At 44.2% G+C, this 13,098-nt stretch overlaps 1 protein-coding gene across 2 annotated transcripts in view; it reads left to right on the top strand.

The window, feature by feature from the left end:
- The window catches only part of LOC129840728 (sodium channel protein type 2 subunit alpha-like), a 39,336-nt gene extending 27,765 nt beyond the window's left edge, over window positions 1-11,571 (top strand). For both annotated transcript variants that reach the window (XM_055908854.1, XM_055908855.1), the window contains exons 18-27: window positions 2,591-2,726; window positions 3,057-3,211; window positions 3,669-3,842; window positions 4,222-4,344; window positions 5,297-5,572; window positions 6,413-6,466; window positions 6,700-6,837; window positions 7,935-8,039; window positions 8,279-8,549; window positions 8,647-11,571. In XM_055908854.1, coding sequence (XP_055764829.1) covers window positions 2,591-2,726; window positions 3,057-3,211; window positions 3,669-3,842; window positions 4,222-4,344; window positions 5,297-5,572; window positions 6,413-6,466; window positions 6,700-6,837; window positions 7,935-8,039; window positions 8,279-8,549; window positions 8,647-9,812 — 2,598 coding nt within the window. In that variant the 3' untranslated portion in view covers window positions 9,813-11,571. The remainder of the gene's footprint in view (window positions 1-2,590; window positions 2,727-3,056; window positions 3,212-3,668; window positions 3,843-4,221; window positions 4,345-5,296; window positions 5,573-6,412; window positions 6,467-6,699; window positions 6,838-7,934; window positions 8,040-8,278; window positions 8,550-8,646) is intronic.
- The last annotated feature ends 1,527 nt before the right edge of the window (window positions 11,572-13,098 follow it).

Below are 13,098 nucleotides of genomic sequence, written 5' to 3'. Positions count from 1 at the left end.
TGAATGAAATATTCTTATTAAATACTTTTTCTTTACATAGTTGAATGTGCTGAAAACAAAATCACACAAAAATGATCAATGGAAATCAAATTTATCAACCCATGGAGGTCTGGATTTGGAGTCACACTCAAAATTGAAGTGGAAAACCACACTACAGGCTGATCCAACTTTGATGTAATGTCCTTAAACAAGTCAAAATGAGGCTCAGTAGTGTGTGCGGCCTCCACGTGCCTGTATGACTTCCCTACAACGCCTGGGCATGCTCCTGATGAGGTGGCGGATGGTCTCCTGAGGGATCTCCTCCCAGACCTGGACTAAAACTCCTGGACAGTCTGTGGTGCAACGTGGCGTTGGTGGATGGAGCGAGACGTGATGTCCCAGATGTGCTCAATTGGATTCAGGTCTGGGGAACGGGCGGTTCAGTCCATAGCATCAATGCCTTCCTCTTGCAGGAACTGCTGACACACTCCAGCCACATGAGGTCTAGCATTGTCTTGCATTAGGAGGAACCCAGTGCCAACCGCACCATCAAATGGTCTTAAAAGGGGTCTGAGGATCTCATCTCGGTACCTAATGGCAGTCAGGCTACCTCTGGCGAGCACATGGAGGGCTGTGCGGCCCCCAAAGAAATGCCACCCCACACCATGACTGACCCACCGCCAAACCGGTCATGCTGGAGGATGTTGCAGGCAGCAGAACGTTCTCCACGGCGTCTGCAGACTCTGTCACGTCTGTCACATGTGCTCAGTGTGAACCTGCTTTCATCTGTGACGAGCACAGGGCGCCAGTGTCGAATTTGCCAATCTTGGTGTTCTCTGGCAAATGCCAAACGTCCTGCACGGTGTTGGGCTGTAAGCACAACCCCCACCTGTGGACGTCGGGCCCTCATACCACCCTCATGGAGTCTGTTTCTGACCGTTTGAGCAGACACATGCACATTTGTGGCCTGCTGGAGGTCATTTTGCAGGGCTCTGGCAGTGCTCCTCCTGCTCCTCCTTGCACAAAGGCGGAGGTAGCGGTCCTGCTGCTGGGTTGTTGCCCTCCTACAGCCTCCTTCACGTCTCCTGATGTACTGACCTGTCTCCTGGTAGCGCCTCCATGCTCTGGACACTACGCTGACAGACACAGCAAAGCTTCTTGCCACAGCTCGCATTGATGTGCCATCCTGGATGAACTGCACTACCTGAGCCACTTGTGTGGGTTGTAGACTCCGTCTCATGCTACCACTAGAGTGAGAGCACCGCCAGCCTTCAAAAGTGACCAAAACATCAGCCAGGAAGCATAGGAACTGAGAAGTGGTCTGTGGTCACCACCTGCAGAAACACTGCTTTCTTCGGGGTGTCTTGCTAATTGCCTATAATTTCCACCTTTTGTCTATTCCATTTGCACAACAGCATGTGAAATTTATTGTCAATCAGTGTTGCTTCCTAAGTGGACAGTTTGATTTCACAGAAGTGTGATTGACTTGGAGTTACATTGTGTTGTTTAAGTTTTCCCTTTATTTTTTGGAGCAGTGTATATATAAAATATCTCTAGTACTGTACTATGGATAACTTGCATGGATTGCAGGGCTCTAATGTCAAAGTGTGCATTACAATCCAATGCTTATCCTGCCAATAGCAAAGAATAAGGACAGTAGTACTAGTCAGCCCCAGAGATTCCTCCAACATTATTTCCTCTTGGAGGGACATTTCCTCTTAGTCTCCAGTGGATAATCACAATAGAGTACCCCATTTAGCTGTGTCTCCCCTGTATGTTTTCTGGGTAGCATGGTCACACTGCATCTAATGTTATATTAGTATTCATTATCACATGCTGTCTTGTAAACAGTGCACAGTACTGGGTTTTGCTGGTTAGCTAACGTGGTAATACCCATTTATTTCCCCGAAACAGAGACCGAAGCTTGTGAACATTGCTTTTTTTAAGGATGGGAAAAAAATGTGTTTTCATGTCAATGAGGAGAATGTTCAGTATTTCGGGGGAGGGAGGGAAGAGGGGGGAATTGATTCGTTATCGTCTTTTGATCGATGGGGCTATCAACCAATCAAATCCTGGGCCATTTCTCAGTGGACATGAAAATACGTCAGCCCACGTTCTCTTGCTTGTTTTCCGATTTCAGGATTGGAAATGCACTGGAATACTGCATGCCCCCTTCGACTGTCTGAGCCGATATCAAACATACCCACAGTGCATTGTAACACCAACCTCTCCCTGTAGCGTGTATTGTTGCTACCAGGTGCTGTATACTACAGTGTGATTGGATCTCCCCTGATCAAACTGATCCCAAAGCCTTTAGGTACGTTTGATCGACGCTGCATGTAATGATGATTATAATGATGAAACAGGTCCAACTCTGAGTTTATATTTAAGCCACAGTCATGTGTCCAGTCCAGACCAAAGTATCTGGTGAGACTACTGTACTGTTACAGTCCATGACAATGGACAATGAACCATTACAAGAATCTCAAGATCTCTAGTAGCTCAGAAGGTTGTCTCCTGTATGGAGAGAGCTGGTGAGAAGGGCTGGGGCTGTATTACTGTAGACATTGGCTGGTTAAACATGCTGGTTCTCTCACTCCCCCCCGTACAGAAGCTACCTGTAGAGCCCCAGCACCTTACCTCGTCGGAGGGCAGCTCGGTGGATATCGGGCCCCCGGGGGATGGAGTTGAGTCAGTGGAGCTGGAGGACGAGGAGTCAGAGGACCCAGACAACTGCTTCACTGATGGTGAGGGAGGGAGGGAGGGGCTGGGGGAGAGGATGAGGAAGAGTGGGGGGAAGGAGAAGGAGGGAAGGGAGAGAGGGGCTGGCGAGATGAAGGTTTGAGAGTGACTGACAGAGACAAAAGTTTTATCTTTGACATACTTTGTCCTTTCAAACATTAGAAGTAGTCTAGAGGGAATTCCGAGTTCTGATAGGGGGGAAAACTGTTTGAAAAATGGGAGGACGGTTTTGTTTCAGTCAAGGACAAGGCATTATTTTATCTCCTCTGTCTCTCTCTGTCTCTCTGTCTCTCTCTGTCTCTGTCTCTCTCTGTTTGTCTCTCTGTCTCTCCCAGGCTGTGTGCTCAGGTTCCAGTGTTGCCAGGTGAACGTTGAGGAGGGCAAGTGGAAGATGTGGTGGACCTTGAGGAAGACGTGTTTCATCATCGTGGAACACAACTGGTTCGAGACATTAATCATTTTCATGATCCTGCTCAGCAGTGGCGCTCTGGTGAGTGGCTGCTGCTCACCTAGCCTGTGTAATGTTGCACCGCTCCTTTAAGAAAAGTCAAGTAAACGTGTGCTCTAGTTGTCTTTACATCACAATGTGAGTGTCAAATAATTACAGTCTGCTTACTTTGATGTAGAGTGAAGCGGAGCTTTATGGCTTCTTGTTTAGCCTGACACTTCTGCTTTGAAGTGAAAACTGAAACGTTGATTGGTCAGAGTGTACTCCTCAGTAGGGTTGAGTCTGGACAGGGAAAACTCTGAACCATATGCATAACTAGGGCCCAGAGTATTTCCTGGTCAGGTCTTGTGTTCAGAAAAAACTCAGAGCCCTACATTTGACCAAAAAAACACCAATCTACTGTATGTGACTCAAAACACTTGACAAACATGACCTTGGCCCAGACCTCAGACACTGTCAACTATCTGATGCTTAATTCCTTGTTTGTGTTTCCGTGTAGGCGTTTGAAGACATTTACATAGAGCAGCGGAAGACCATTAAGATAGTGCTGGAGTACGCAGACAAAGTCTTCACCTATATCTTCATCCTGGAGATGCTGCTGAAGTGGGTGGCCTACGGATTCAAGAAGTACTTCACCAACGCCTGGTGTTGGCTGGACTTCCTCATTGTTGATGTATGTATTTGCTGGAGTTGTATGCGAACTCTGTACACACGCGATGACCTTGAACACGCTTTGTCAGCAGATGAATTCAAATCTAAGCTTTGGATAGCAATTGAAAGTGATTTGATTAATTTTGTAATTATTCATTTACCAATTGGAATGAATGGAAATCACATTACATTTTTTACCCATGTACCACACATACTTCTCCTTGTGCAAATGTCTCTCCTGACATTGCTTATTTCTCTCTCTCTCTCTCTCTCTCTCTCTCTCTCTCTCTCTCTCTCTCTCTCTCTCTCTCTCTCTCTCTCTCTCTCTCTCTCTCTCTCTCTCTCTCTCTCTCTCTCTCTCTCTCTCTCTCTCTCTCTCTCTCTCTCTCTCTCTCTCTCAGGTGTCTCTGGTGAGCTTGGTAGCCAATGCGTTAGGCTACTCTGAGCTGAGTGCCATCAAGTCCCTACGAACACTGCGGGCCTTAAGACCCCTGAGGGCCTTGTCACGGTTCGAGGGCATGAGGGTAAGGGTTACTGGAGAACATGTTTCGTGCTGAACTGAAATCAGAAAGAGCCTCTCAAGCAGCTTTTAGGATATTTGTTACAATAGAAAGTCCACAGCAATTGAGTCTCTTGAAAATAACTAGATGTCATAACTAAATGTAACTTATTTTATGAGAGTAATGCCTTGTTACATTTGACATCTTGTAGCATTCTTAGCTGCAGTCCTTTTCAAATGGCTTAGGCTTCTAGAAGGAGGAAAATAGGAACCAGTGATATATTTTTAAATGGATGCATACCTGTGTGTAGAGCTAGATTTCGAGATATGTCTCTTTCGTTGTGTGTATCTGCATGACTTTCTCCACACTGTGTCGATAGATGCTATATCGATGTTCTCTGACATTGCTCTGCCTCGATGTTGCTTGTGTGAGGCCTTTTGATGTGTAATTATTTTCTTTGTGTGTCTTTTCATTTACAGTAAACACTGTTGTGACTTCATCCTGACTCTTCTAAGGTTTTTTTCTGTTTTGAGTGGTTAAATGTGCTCCGTCGCCACTCCTTTGAAAGAGCGTTTCCTCCCTTTTCCTTTCCTCAAATAGTTAACTGTCAAACTCTTGTTAACCCTCTGTGGTAGTGCTAGTAACATGCTTTGTACTGAAAATAACACAGTGAAAATACTGTACACATATTCTCATGTGTTCCTTAACCTAACACAATATCTCCATATTACCAGCGCTATTAACCCTTCCTATACATATATGATTATATTATTATTACATATGTTATCATCTATGGTAACCAGGTTTCTTGGATAAGCCTAGAAATACATGTTTTCTTGAGCAACAAGAGAGTGCATTTCAGCTTCAACTTTATCTCACTCAACAACTTGGTCACATTACTTTCTAGTCCTATCCAGAGAAACCTCAGAGAACTGGTTTGATCGAGCCCTCTAACCATGTCATCTTTGATTGACAGGTGGTGGTGAACGCCCTCCTAGGTGCCATTCCGTCCATCATGAACGTGCTGCTGGTGTGCCTCATCTTCTGGCTCATCTTCAGCATCATGGGCGTCAATCTGTTCGCAGGGAAGTACTACTACTGCGTCAACACCACCAACGACGAGACCTTTCCCATCGAGGTGGTCAACAACAAGAGCGACTGTCTGGCCCTGGCCAATGACAGCGCCCGATGGAAGAATGTCAAGATCAACTTTGATAATGTCGGGGCCGGGTACTTGGCCTTGTTGCAAGTGGTGAGTGGGACAGGCATGAGTGCAGGGTCAGTTGTCTGTTGCCGTTTTACCTTGTTCAGGAAGATTATGCTTTAAATCTGGTTTAAAAGTGTAGTTATTATGAAATGTGCATATAATGTTAATTTACATTGAGTGAACAAAACATTAGGAAAACCTACACTTTCCAACAAAGTCAAGGTATTGGAGTGGCCATCACAAAGCCCTGACCTCAATCCTATAGAACATTTGTGGGCAGAACTGAAAAAGCGTGTGCGAGCAAGGAGGCCTACAAACCTGACTCAGTTACACAAGCTCTGTCAGGAGGAATGAGACAAAATTCACCCAACTTATTGTGGGAAGCTTGTGGAAGGCTACCCCAAACGTTTGACCCAAGTTAAACAATATAAAGGCAATGCTACCAAATACTAATTGATTGTATGTAAACTTCTGACCCACTGGGAACGTTATGAATGAAACAAAAGCTGAAATAAATAATTCTCTCTACTATATTCTGACATTTCACATCCTTAAAATAAAGTGGTGATCCTAACTGACTTAAGACAGGGAATTTTTATTAGGATTAAATGTCAGCAATTGTGAAAAACTGAGTTGAAATGCATTTGGCTAAGGTGTATGTTAACTTCCGACTTCAGCTGTAGCTTAGCACCTTTCACAGACTATTGAGACTGTTCATTTAATATTTTCTACCTGCTACCAAAATAGCTCTCCTTAACTCAAAGTAGTGGAGTGGAGCCTGACTGCAAGTTTGCAGCAAGGGAACAGGGAAGTCAGATGTAAGTAATCCCTCGAGAGTGACCCCTCGGAGAGAAACTCATTCTGTTCTCTGTTCTCTGCTCCTAGGCAACGTTTAAAGGTTGGATGGACATCATGTACGCAGCTGTGGACTCTCGTAATGTACGTGTTTCTTTGGAGCTCTGGTTATGGAGAATGGCTGACAGTTTAAAGTCCGGTTGACTCTTGCATTTAAGGTTTTGAGTTGACATTTTTTATTGGAATGTTGATGTTTTTTATGGCTTTGGTAAAAAAAAATAAAAAATTGACCTGTAAAGACGGGTTTGACTTGAATATGGTGGATAATGTCCAATATTTAAACATTTTGTTGTATATCTTTCTTGTCTGTGTTTCAGGTGGAACTTCAGCCCCAATATGAACAGAACCTCTACATGTATCTGTACTTCGTCATCTTCATCATCTTTGGCTCCTTCTTCACTCTCAACCTCTTCATTGGTGTCATCATTGACAACTTCAACCAACAGAAGAAAAAGATACGTATTCAGTATCAAATCAAATCCAATCTTATTAGTCACATGCGCCGAATACCACAGGTGTAGACCTTACAGTGAAATGCTTACTTACGAGCCCCTAAACAACAAAAACAGTTTTTTTAAACGAATAAGAATAAGAAATAAAAGAAACAAGTAAGTAAAGAGCAGCAGTAAAATAACAATAGCGAGACTATCTGCAGGGGGATACCGGTACAGAGTCAATGTGGAGACTATCTGCAGGGGGATACCGGTACAGAGTCAATGTGGAGACTATCTGCAGGGGGATACCGGTACAGAGTCAATGTGGAGACTATCTGCAGGGGGATACCGGTACAGAGTCAATGTGGAGACTATCTGCAGGGGGATACCGGTACAGAGTCAATGTGGAGACTATCTGCAGGGGGATACCGGTACAGAGTCAATGTGCGGGGGCACCGGTTAGTTGAGGTAATATGTACATGAAGGTAGAGTTATTAAAGTGACTATGCATAGATGATAACAACAGAGAGTAGCAGCGGTGTAAAAGAGGGGAAGGGGGGGGGGGGGGGCGGGAGCAATGCAAATAGTCTGGGTTGCCATTTGATTAGGTGTGCAGTAGTGACGCACGCACGCACGCACGCACGCACGCACGCACGCACGCACACACACACACACACACACACACACACACACACACACACACACACACACACACACACACACACACATACATACACACACACACACACACATTCACCTTCCAGTTGTTAAGAGAGCTAACAATGTGAATACAGTCTCCATAATACAGAGACAGAGGAGACAAGAGAAAAAGAAAGAAAGAGAGATCAAGGAGAAAGAGGAGAGAGCGTAAAATAGCATGAGATATCGAGAGAAGAGAGGGATGAGAAAGAGAGAAAGAGAGATGTGAAAAGCGTGCCTTGCCATGAGATAACAATGACTGAAAGAAACTTGAGAGACAGACAGACAGACAGACAGACAGACAGACAGACAGACAGACAGACAGACAGACAGACAGACAGACAGACAGACAGAGAAAGAAAGATGCTCTGGGTGTACATGTGTTAGATTTTTACCAGGTTTTTTATTGTTCTCTTTACTTTGGAGGTCAGGACATCTTCATGACAGAGGAACAGAAGAAATACTACAATGCCATGAAGAAGCTCGGCTCCAAGAAACCCCAGAAGCCTATTCCCAGGCCAACGGTTTGACATTGATATTGATACCTGTTGATATTACAATAACCATTCAACCAAGCAGTAGCTCAAATATTTAAGACTGATTAAGAATGAATATTTAAGATTGATTTCTCAAAGCAAAATAACAAAATTTGTAAATCAATATTTATTTGAATTCTCACTGTAATGATCATTAAAAATATATATATTTATATCGCATTCTACCTCTGTTTCTCTCTCTCCCTTCATCTGTCTTTCCATTCTAGAATGCATTGCAAGGCTGTGTGTTTGACTTCGTAACGAAGCAGGCTTTTGACATTGTCATCATGATCCTCATCTGCCTCAACATGGTCACTATGATGGTGGAAGAGGATGACCAGACACCAGAGAGGGAAAATGTCCTGCACTGGATTAACTTTGTCTTTATAGTGCTCTTCACTGGGGAGTGTACGCTCAAAATGATATCCCTCCGCCATTACTACTTCACCATTGGCTGGAACGTGTTTGACTTTGTCGTTGTCATCCTTTCAATCGTAGGTAAGAGCCCCGACTCTTCATAGCCATTTGAATCTTAAGTTGTAACTGAGAAATTGTATGTGTTTAATTTGTGTGGTTTTTGTTTCTGTCCTTACAGGTATGTTTTTATCAGAATTGATTGAGAAGTACTTTGTTTCCCCAACGTTATTCCGAGTCATCCGACTTGCCAGAATCGGCCGCATCCTCCGTCTCATCAAGGGCGCCAAGGGCATCCGGACGCTTTTGTTCGCCTTGATGATGTCACTTCCTGCCCTGTTTAACATTGGCCTCCTGCTCTTCCTGGTCATGTTCATCTACGCCATCTTCGGCATGTCCAACTTCGCCTATGTCAAGCACGAGGCGGGAATCGACGACATGTTCAACTTCGAGACGTTCGGCAACAGCATGCTCTGCCTGTTCCAGATCACCACGTCGGCGGGCTGGGACGGCCTCCTGGCGCCCATCCTCAACAAGAAGGAGCCCGATTGTGACAGCCAGATGGAGCACCCGGGCACCTTGTACCGGGGAAACTGCGGCAACCCGCCAGTGGCCATGTTCTTCTTCGTCAGCTACATCATCATCTGTTTCCTCATCGTGGTCAACATGTACATTGCTGTCATCCTGGAGAACTTCAGCGTGGCCACCGAGGAGTCGGCCGAGCCGCTGAGCGAGGACGACTTTGAGATGTTCTACGAGGTGTGGGAGCGCTTCGACCCGGACGCCACTCAGTTCGTGGAGTACGACAAGCTGTCGGACTTTGCAGACGCGTTGGACCCGCCGCTGCGAATGGCCAAGCCCAACCACATCCAGCTGATCAAAATGGATCTGCCCATGGTCAGCGGGGAGCGCATCCACTGCCTTGACATCCTGTTTGCCTTCACCAAGCGTGTCCTGGGAGAGGGCGAAGGCTTGGACCTCCTCCGGGGCCAGATGGAGGAGCGCTTCATGGCCTCCAACCCCTCCAAAGTCTCCTACGAACCCATCACCAGTACCCTGCGGCGCAAGCGGGAAGACATGTCTGCCGTGGTGATCCAGAGGTCCTTCAGGCGCTACCTGGCCCGACTCTCCCGGAAGAAAGCAGCAGAGCTCTACAAGGAGCAGCCTAAAGGCAGCATGATGTGCGAGCTGGAGGACAAGGAGGTGTTGGTGATAGGGAAGTTTGCGGACAACTCCACCTCCACAGAGAAAATGGACATGACGTCCTCCACCGCCTCGCTGCCTTCGTACAACAGTGCCACAAAGTCGGAAAAGGACAAATATGAGAAAGAACAGAGGGAGAAATAGGACAGAGAAAAATATCTAAGAGAGCAAAATAAATAAGTGAGCGAAAGGAGAAATTATGAGTACTAAGACGTTTGCTTTGAAGGAAAACTTGTTTACAGTTTTGGATTATCGATGTATGCTAAATGCTAATGTATTGGTGTAGGGTGTGTGGTGGTGTTGGGTGCTAGGCCAAACTGATATGTAGCTAGCTAAGGCTGAGGCCAGAGAGCAGGTTTGGAGCCATTTAAGGGAACTGTTCCAGGGGGTTACATAGTTACAAGGCAGGGGAAGATAGCCACTTGTTATGTATCACTGCCAGGAGTAAGTGAAAGACGGCAACTCAAAAAGCCGTTGCGAAACCGCTTGTGATTTTCTGTTGAGTGTTACTACCTGACACACTTGTGTATACTGTGAAGTTTTCTGTAGCTAGTGCTGCTGCTGCCATCATACATCCAGTGTCTTGAATAACGATCGCCGTGGTACTTAAAGGTTCTTGCATTTTTGTATAATTTCATTTTTTTTTAATGGTAAGGAATGTTTTATCGTGTAATTGTGAGAATGTGTCCGCTGCTTTTCACGGTTGTAAAAACACCATGTACAGCAAAACTCAGCGACTAAACAAATCCATGTTCCAATACTAACGCCACATATACGTTTTGTTACTCCCAGAACTCTTTGTGCTCAGGCCGCAGTTTTCGTGTATCCCTCTGGGAATAAGCATAGATGCTGTATATGTAACTAACCGGGTCTCCTGCAAACCACAAGACTGTGCTAGCCCGCTGAGGTAAGGTCTGAGACTTAGCTCGGGGAGCTAACCCAGGTCTTCAGGTCTCAGGCAAGGTTATTTATCACGTGAACGTCACCTTATGCACAAGCTTAACTCCACAACCTATCATCGGTGACACTTGGTAAAGATATATCTTGTACCTCTATATGAATTGCTGTTGTTCTCCCCACGCTGTTCTATGAACATGCCCACGGACACAGAGATCCTGAATGTATGTCAACAGATTCATTGAGAGGGATTCAATGAGATCTTCTTCATTTTTCGTAGACCTTCATTGTCACAAAGCAATGTGTCCGAAAGATGTATTTCAATCTCTCTCTCTCTCCACTCCTTGTTTCTGTCGAAACGCTCTTGTAAAGAAAGGTGACTAACAAAAATATAATAAAGGGAACTCATTGATGGTCTTTTTCAACGGTGTCTAACTCCATTATAATATGTGCATATGACACCTGGCATTGAGTTTAGCACTCGTCTGTACTGCATACTGTACTCATAGTTCATTCATTATTTGAATTCAAAGCCTGATTCATTCAACATAGTGATTTGGTTCGATTTATAAATAGTATGGTGTACTATATGGACCCACAGTATGCATAACACTTCCATTTGATGTAAGAGCACTTTTGATCTTTCAATGGCCACCCCAATGGGTATTATGTGAGCGTGTGTGTGTGTGCAAGTGTGTGTGACTGGGGTCTACAGTTTACTTGTATTACAAGTGTTATAAATAGCACTTCTACAGTAGCTACTGTTGCTTTTTAAAGTGAAGTTTAGGTTGCCATTTTTCTACAACTTGTTTTACATTCTGCACACATTGACACATGAAACACATGTATGGTCCACATTTCTGTAGATATGAACCATAAAGCAATCGGCAGCCATTTTCCCTTCGGGTAGTGTGTTAGTGAAGGGCATGCAGGTCAGGACTAGTATCAGCTCATCTGCTAACATAAATGAAAACATTCAAAAGAATAAAGAACATATTTGTTTTTACACATGTGTTACCCATCTCTTTTAAGTTATGCTCTATCAGAAAGTATGACGATTGCTGGATATTTGATTGAAGGGATCATCCATGTGGTTGAATTTCATGCTACACTGAAATGTATACATTTGCACATGTGTGACGAGTGACATTTTTGTTAGAACCAAAGATGTGACCACAAAACACAAAATCAAGATTTCTAAAATAAAACCGATTTTGGAAAGCATACTTTGTACACAGAATATTTTCAGTCAGATTAAACTGTTGCGTTATGCAATCTATAGTTAGCATGTTGAATGGTCAATAGGCAGCTGGGAGACATACTGTATATGAGCTATATACAGAGGGAGAGAGATTGAGATTACCCCCACCCTTACCGCATCAAAACACTTTGCTGAACCTGCCGCCAGATTCTCCCCTGCTGTTGCTTGGCAACCTTACATCACAGCTCCCCCGCTTTTGATTGATCAGTAGTGTTTCCCAACCGCCTACCCACAATACCTTGTTGCGAGCAGGCATGCCCTTCCCAAACCCTTTCCTTCCATGCATCAGAAATAAACACCATGATCAGAAGCCATATAATACACTTATTATACTGTACAGTATTACAGTATATGCATAGTATCGATGAACTGCCTTCATATCCCTGTGCTTTAATCCATACAAGTCTTTTGTGAGCTCAGGACCTGATACAGTGGGGGTCTGTTTGAGTAAATGTTAGTTTAATACACACCCATAGGCAATAAGCCATGAGAAGGTCCCCATACAGGAACATATTAGCCTGTGTGAGGTGGGAAGACAGGACCACCTTATACCCTAACCTGCCTGCCACCAAAGAGAGGAGTCCCTGCAAAACAAGGTCAGTGGCTCCACCTAGAGGTGGGGAGACACATGGCCAGTCTGGGTAGCACTTCTGGCTGATTTCAATGAGCTTTTCAATAAACATGTTCTATGAGTGCTTGTTGACTGGCTCAAATCACGCAGTAGGCTGAACTTCTGCGCTCAATTAAGTACTACAATTATGTCATTATAGTAGGTTATTATGTCTGTTCAACTCTTGAGAATAATTTCCATGATTACCTAGCAATAGTTGCTCAGCAACAGTACAAATGGGCAATAAACAATAACCCCCCATAGGCAAACACAGTAAGCAAGGGAATTTTGGTTTTGTCATCAAGTTCCATTGAGTCAAACCGTACAACCTATTATAATTTATTGTACTTGTATTATGTAATTTTAAGAATATTTTAATGAATGTAATAATGATTATTTCAGTGTTGTTACTTAACTCCTCATTAATCCATAATTTAGTCATGATTAAATCTGTTGTCAACTATCCAGGTGTAGAGGTATAGCACAGGGCTGACTTCTCAAGAACCCCAGAGTAGACTGACTGATCTGATAGTCAGTTTAAACCTAAGACCTTGTTCCTAATGTATTTTCGGGAATATTTCTCAATTCACTACAATCACTACTTTCGAAGGTATTAACAAGAACAGAATCGTATTAACTATAACTGACTTAAAACTAAATAA

Source organism: Salvelinus fontinalis, chromosome 41, assembly GCF_029448725.1.
Source record: "Salvelinus fontinalis isolate EN_2023a chromosome 41, ASM2944872v1, whole genome shotgun sequence".
NCBI lineage: Eukaryota > Metazoa > Chordata > Actinopteri > Salmoniformes > Salmonidae > Salvelinus > Salvelinus fontinalis.
This window is presented reverse-complemented; position numbering and strand designations above follow the sequence as displayed.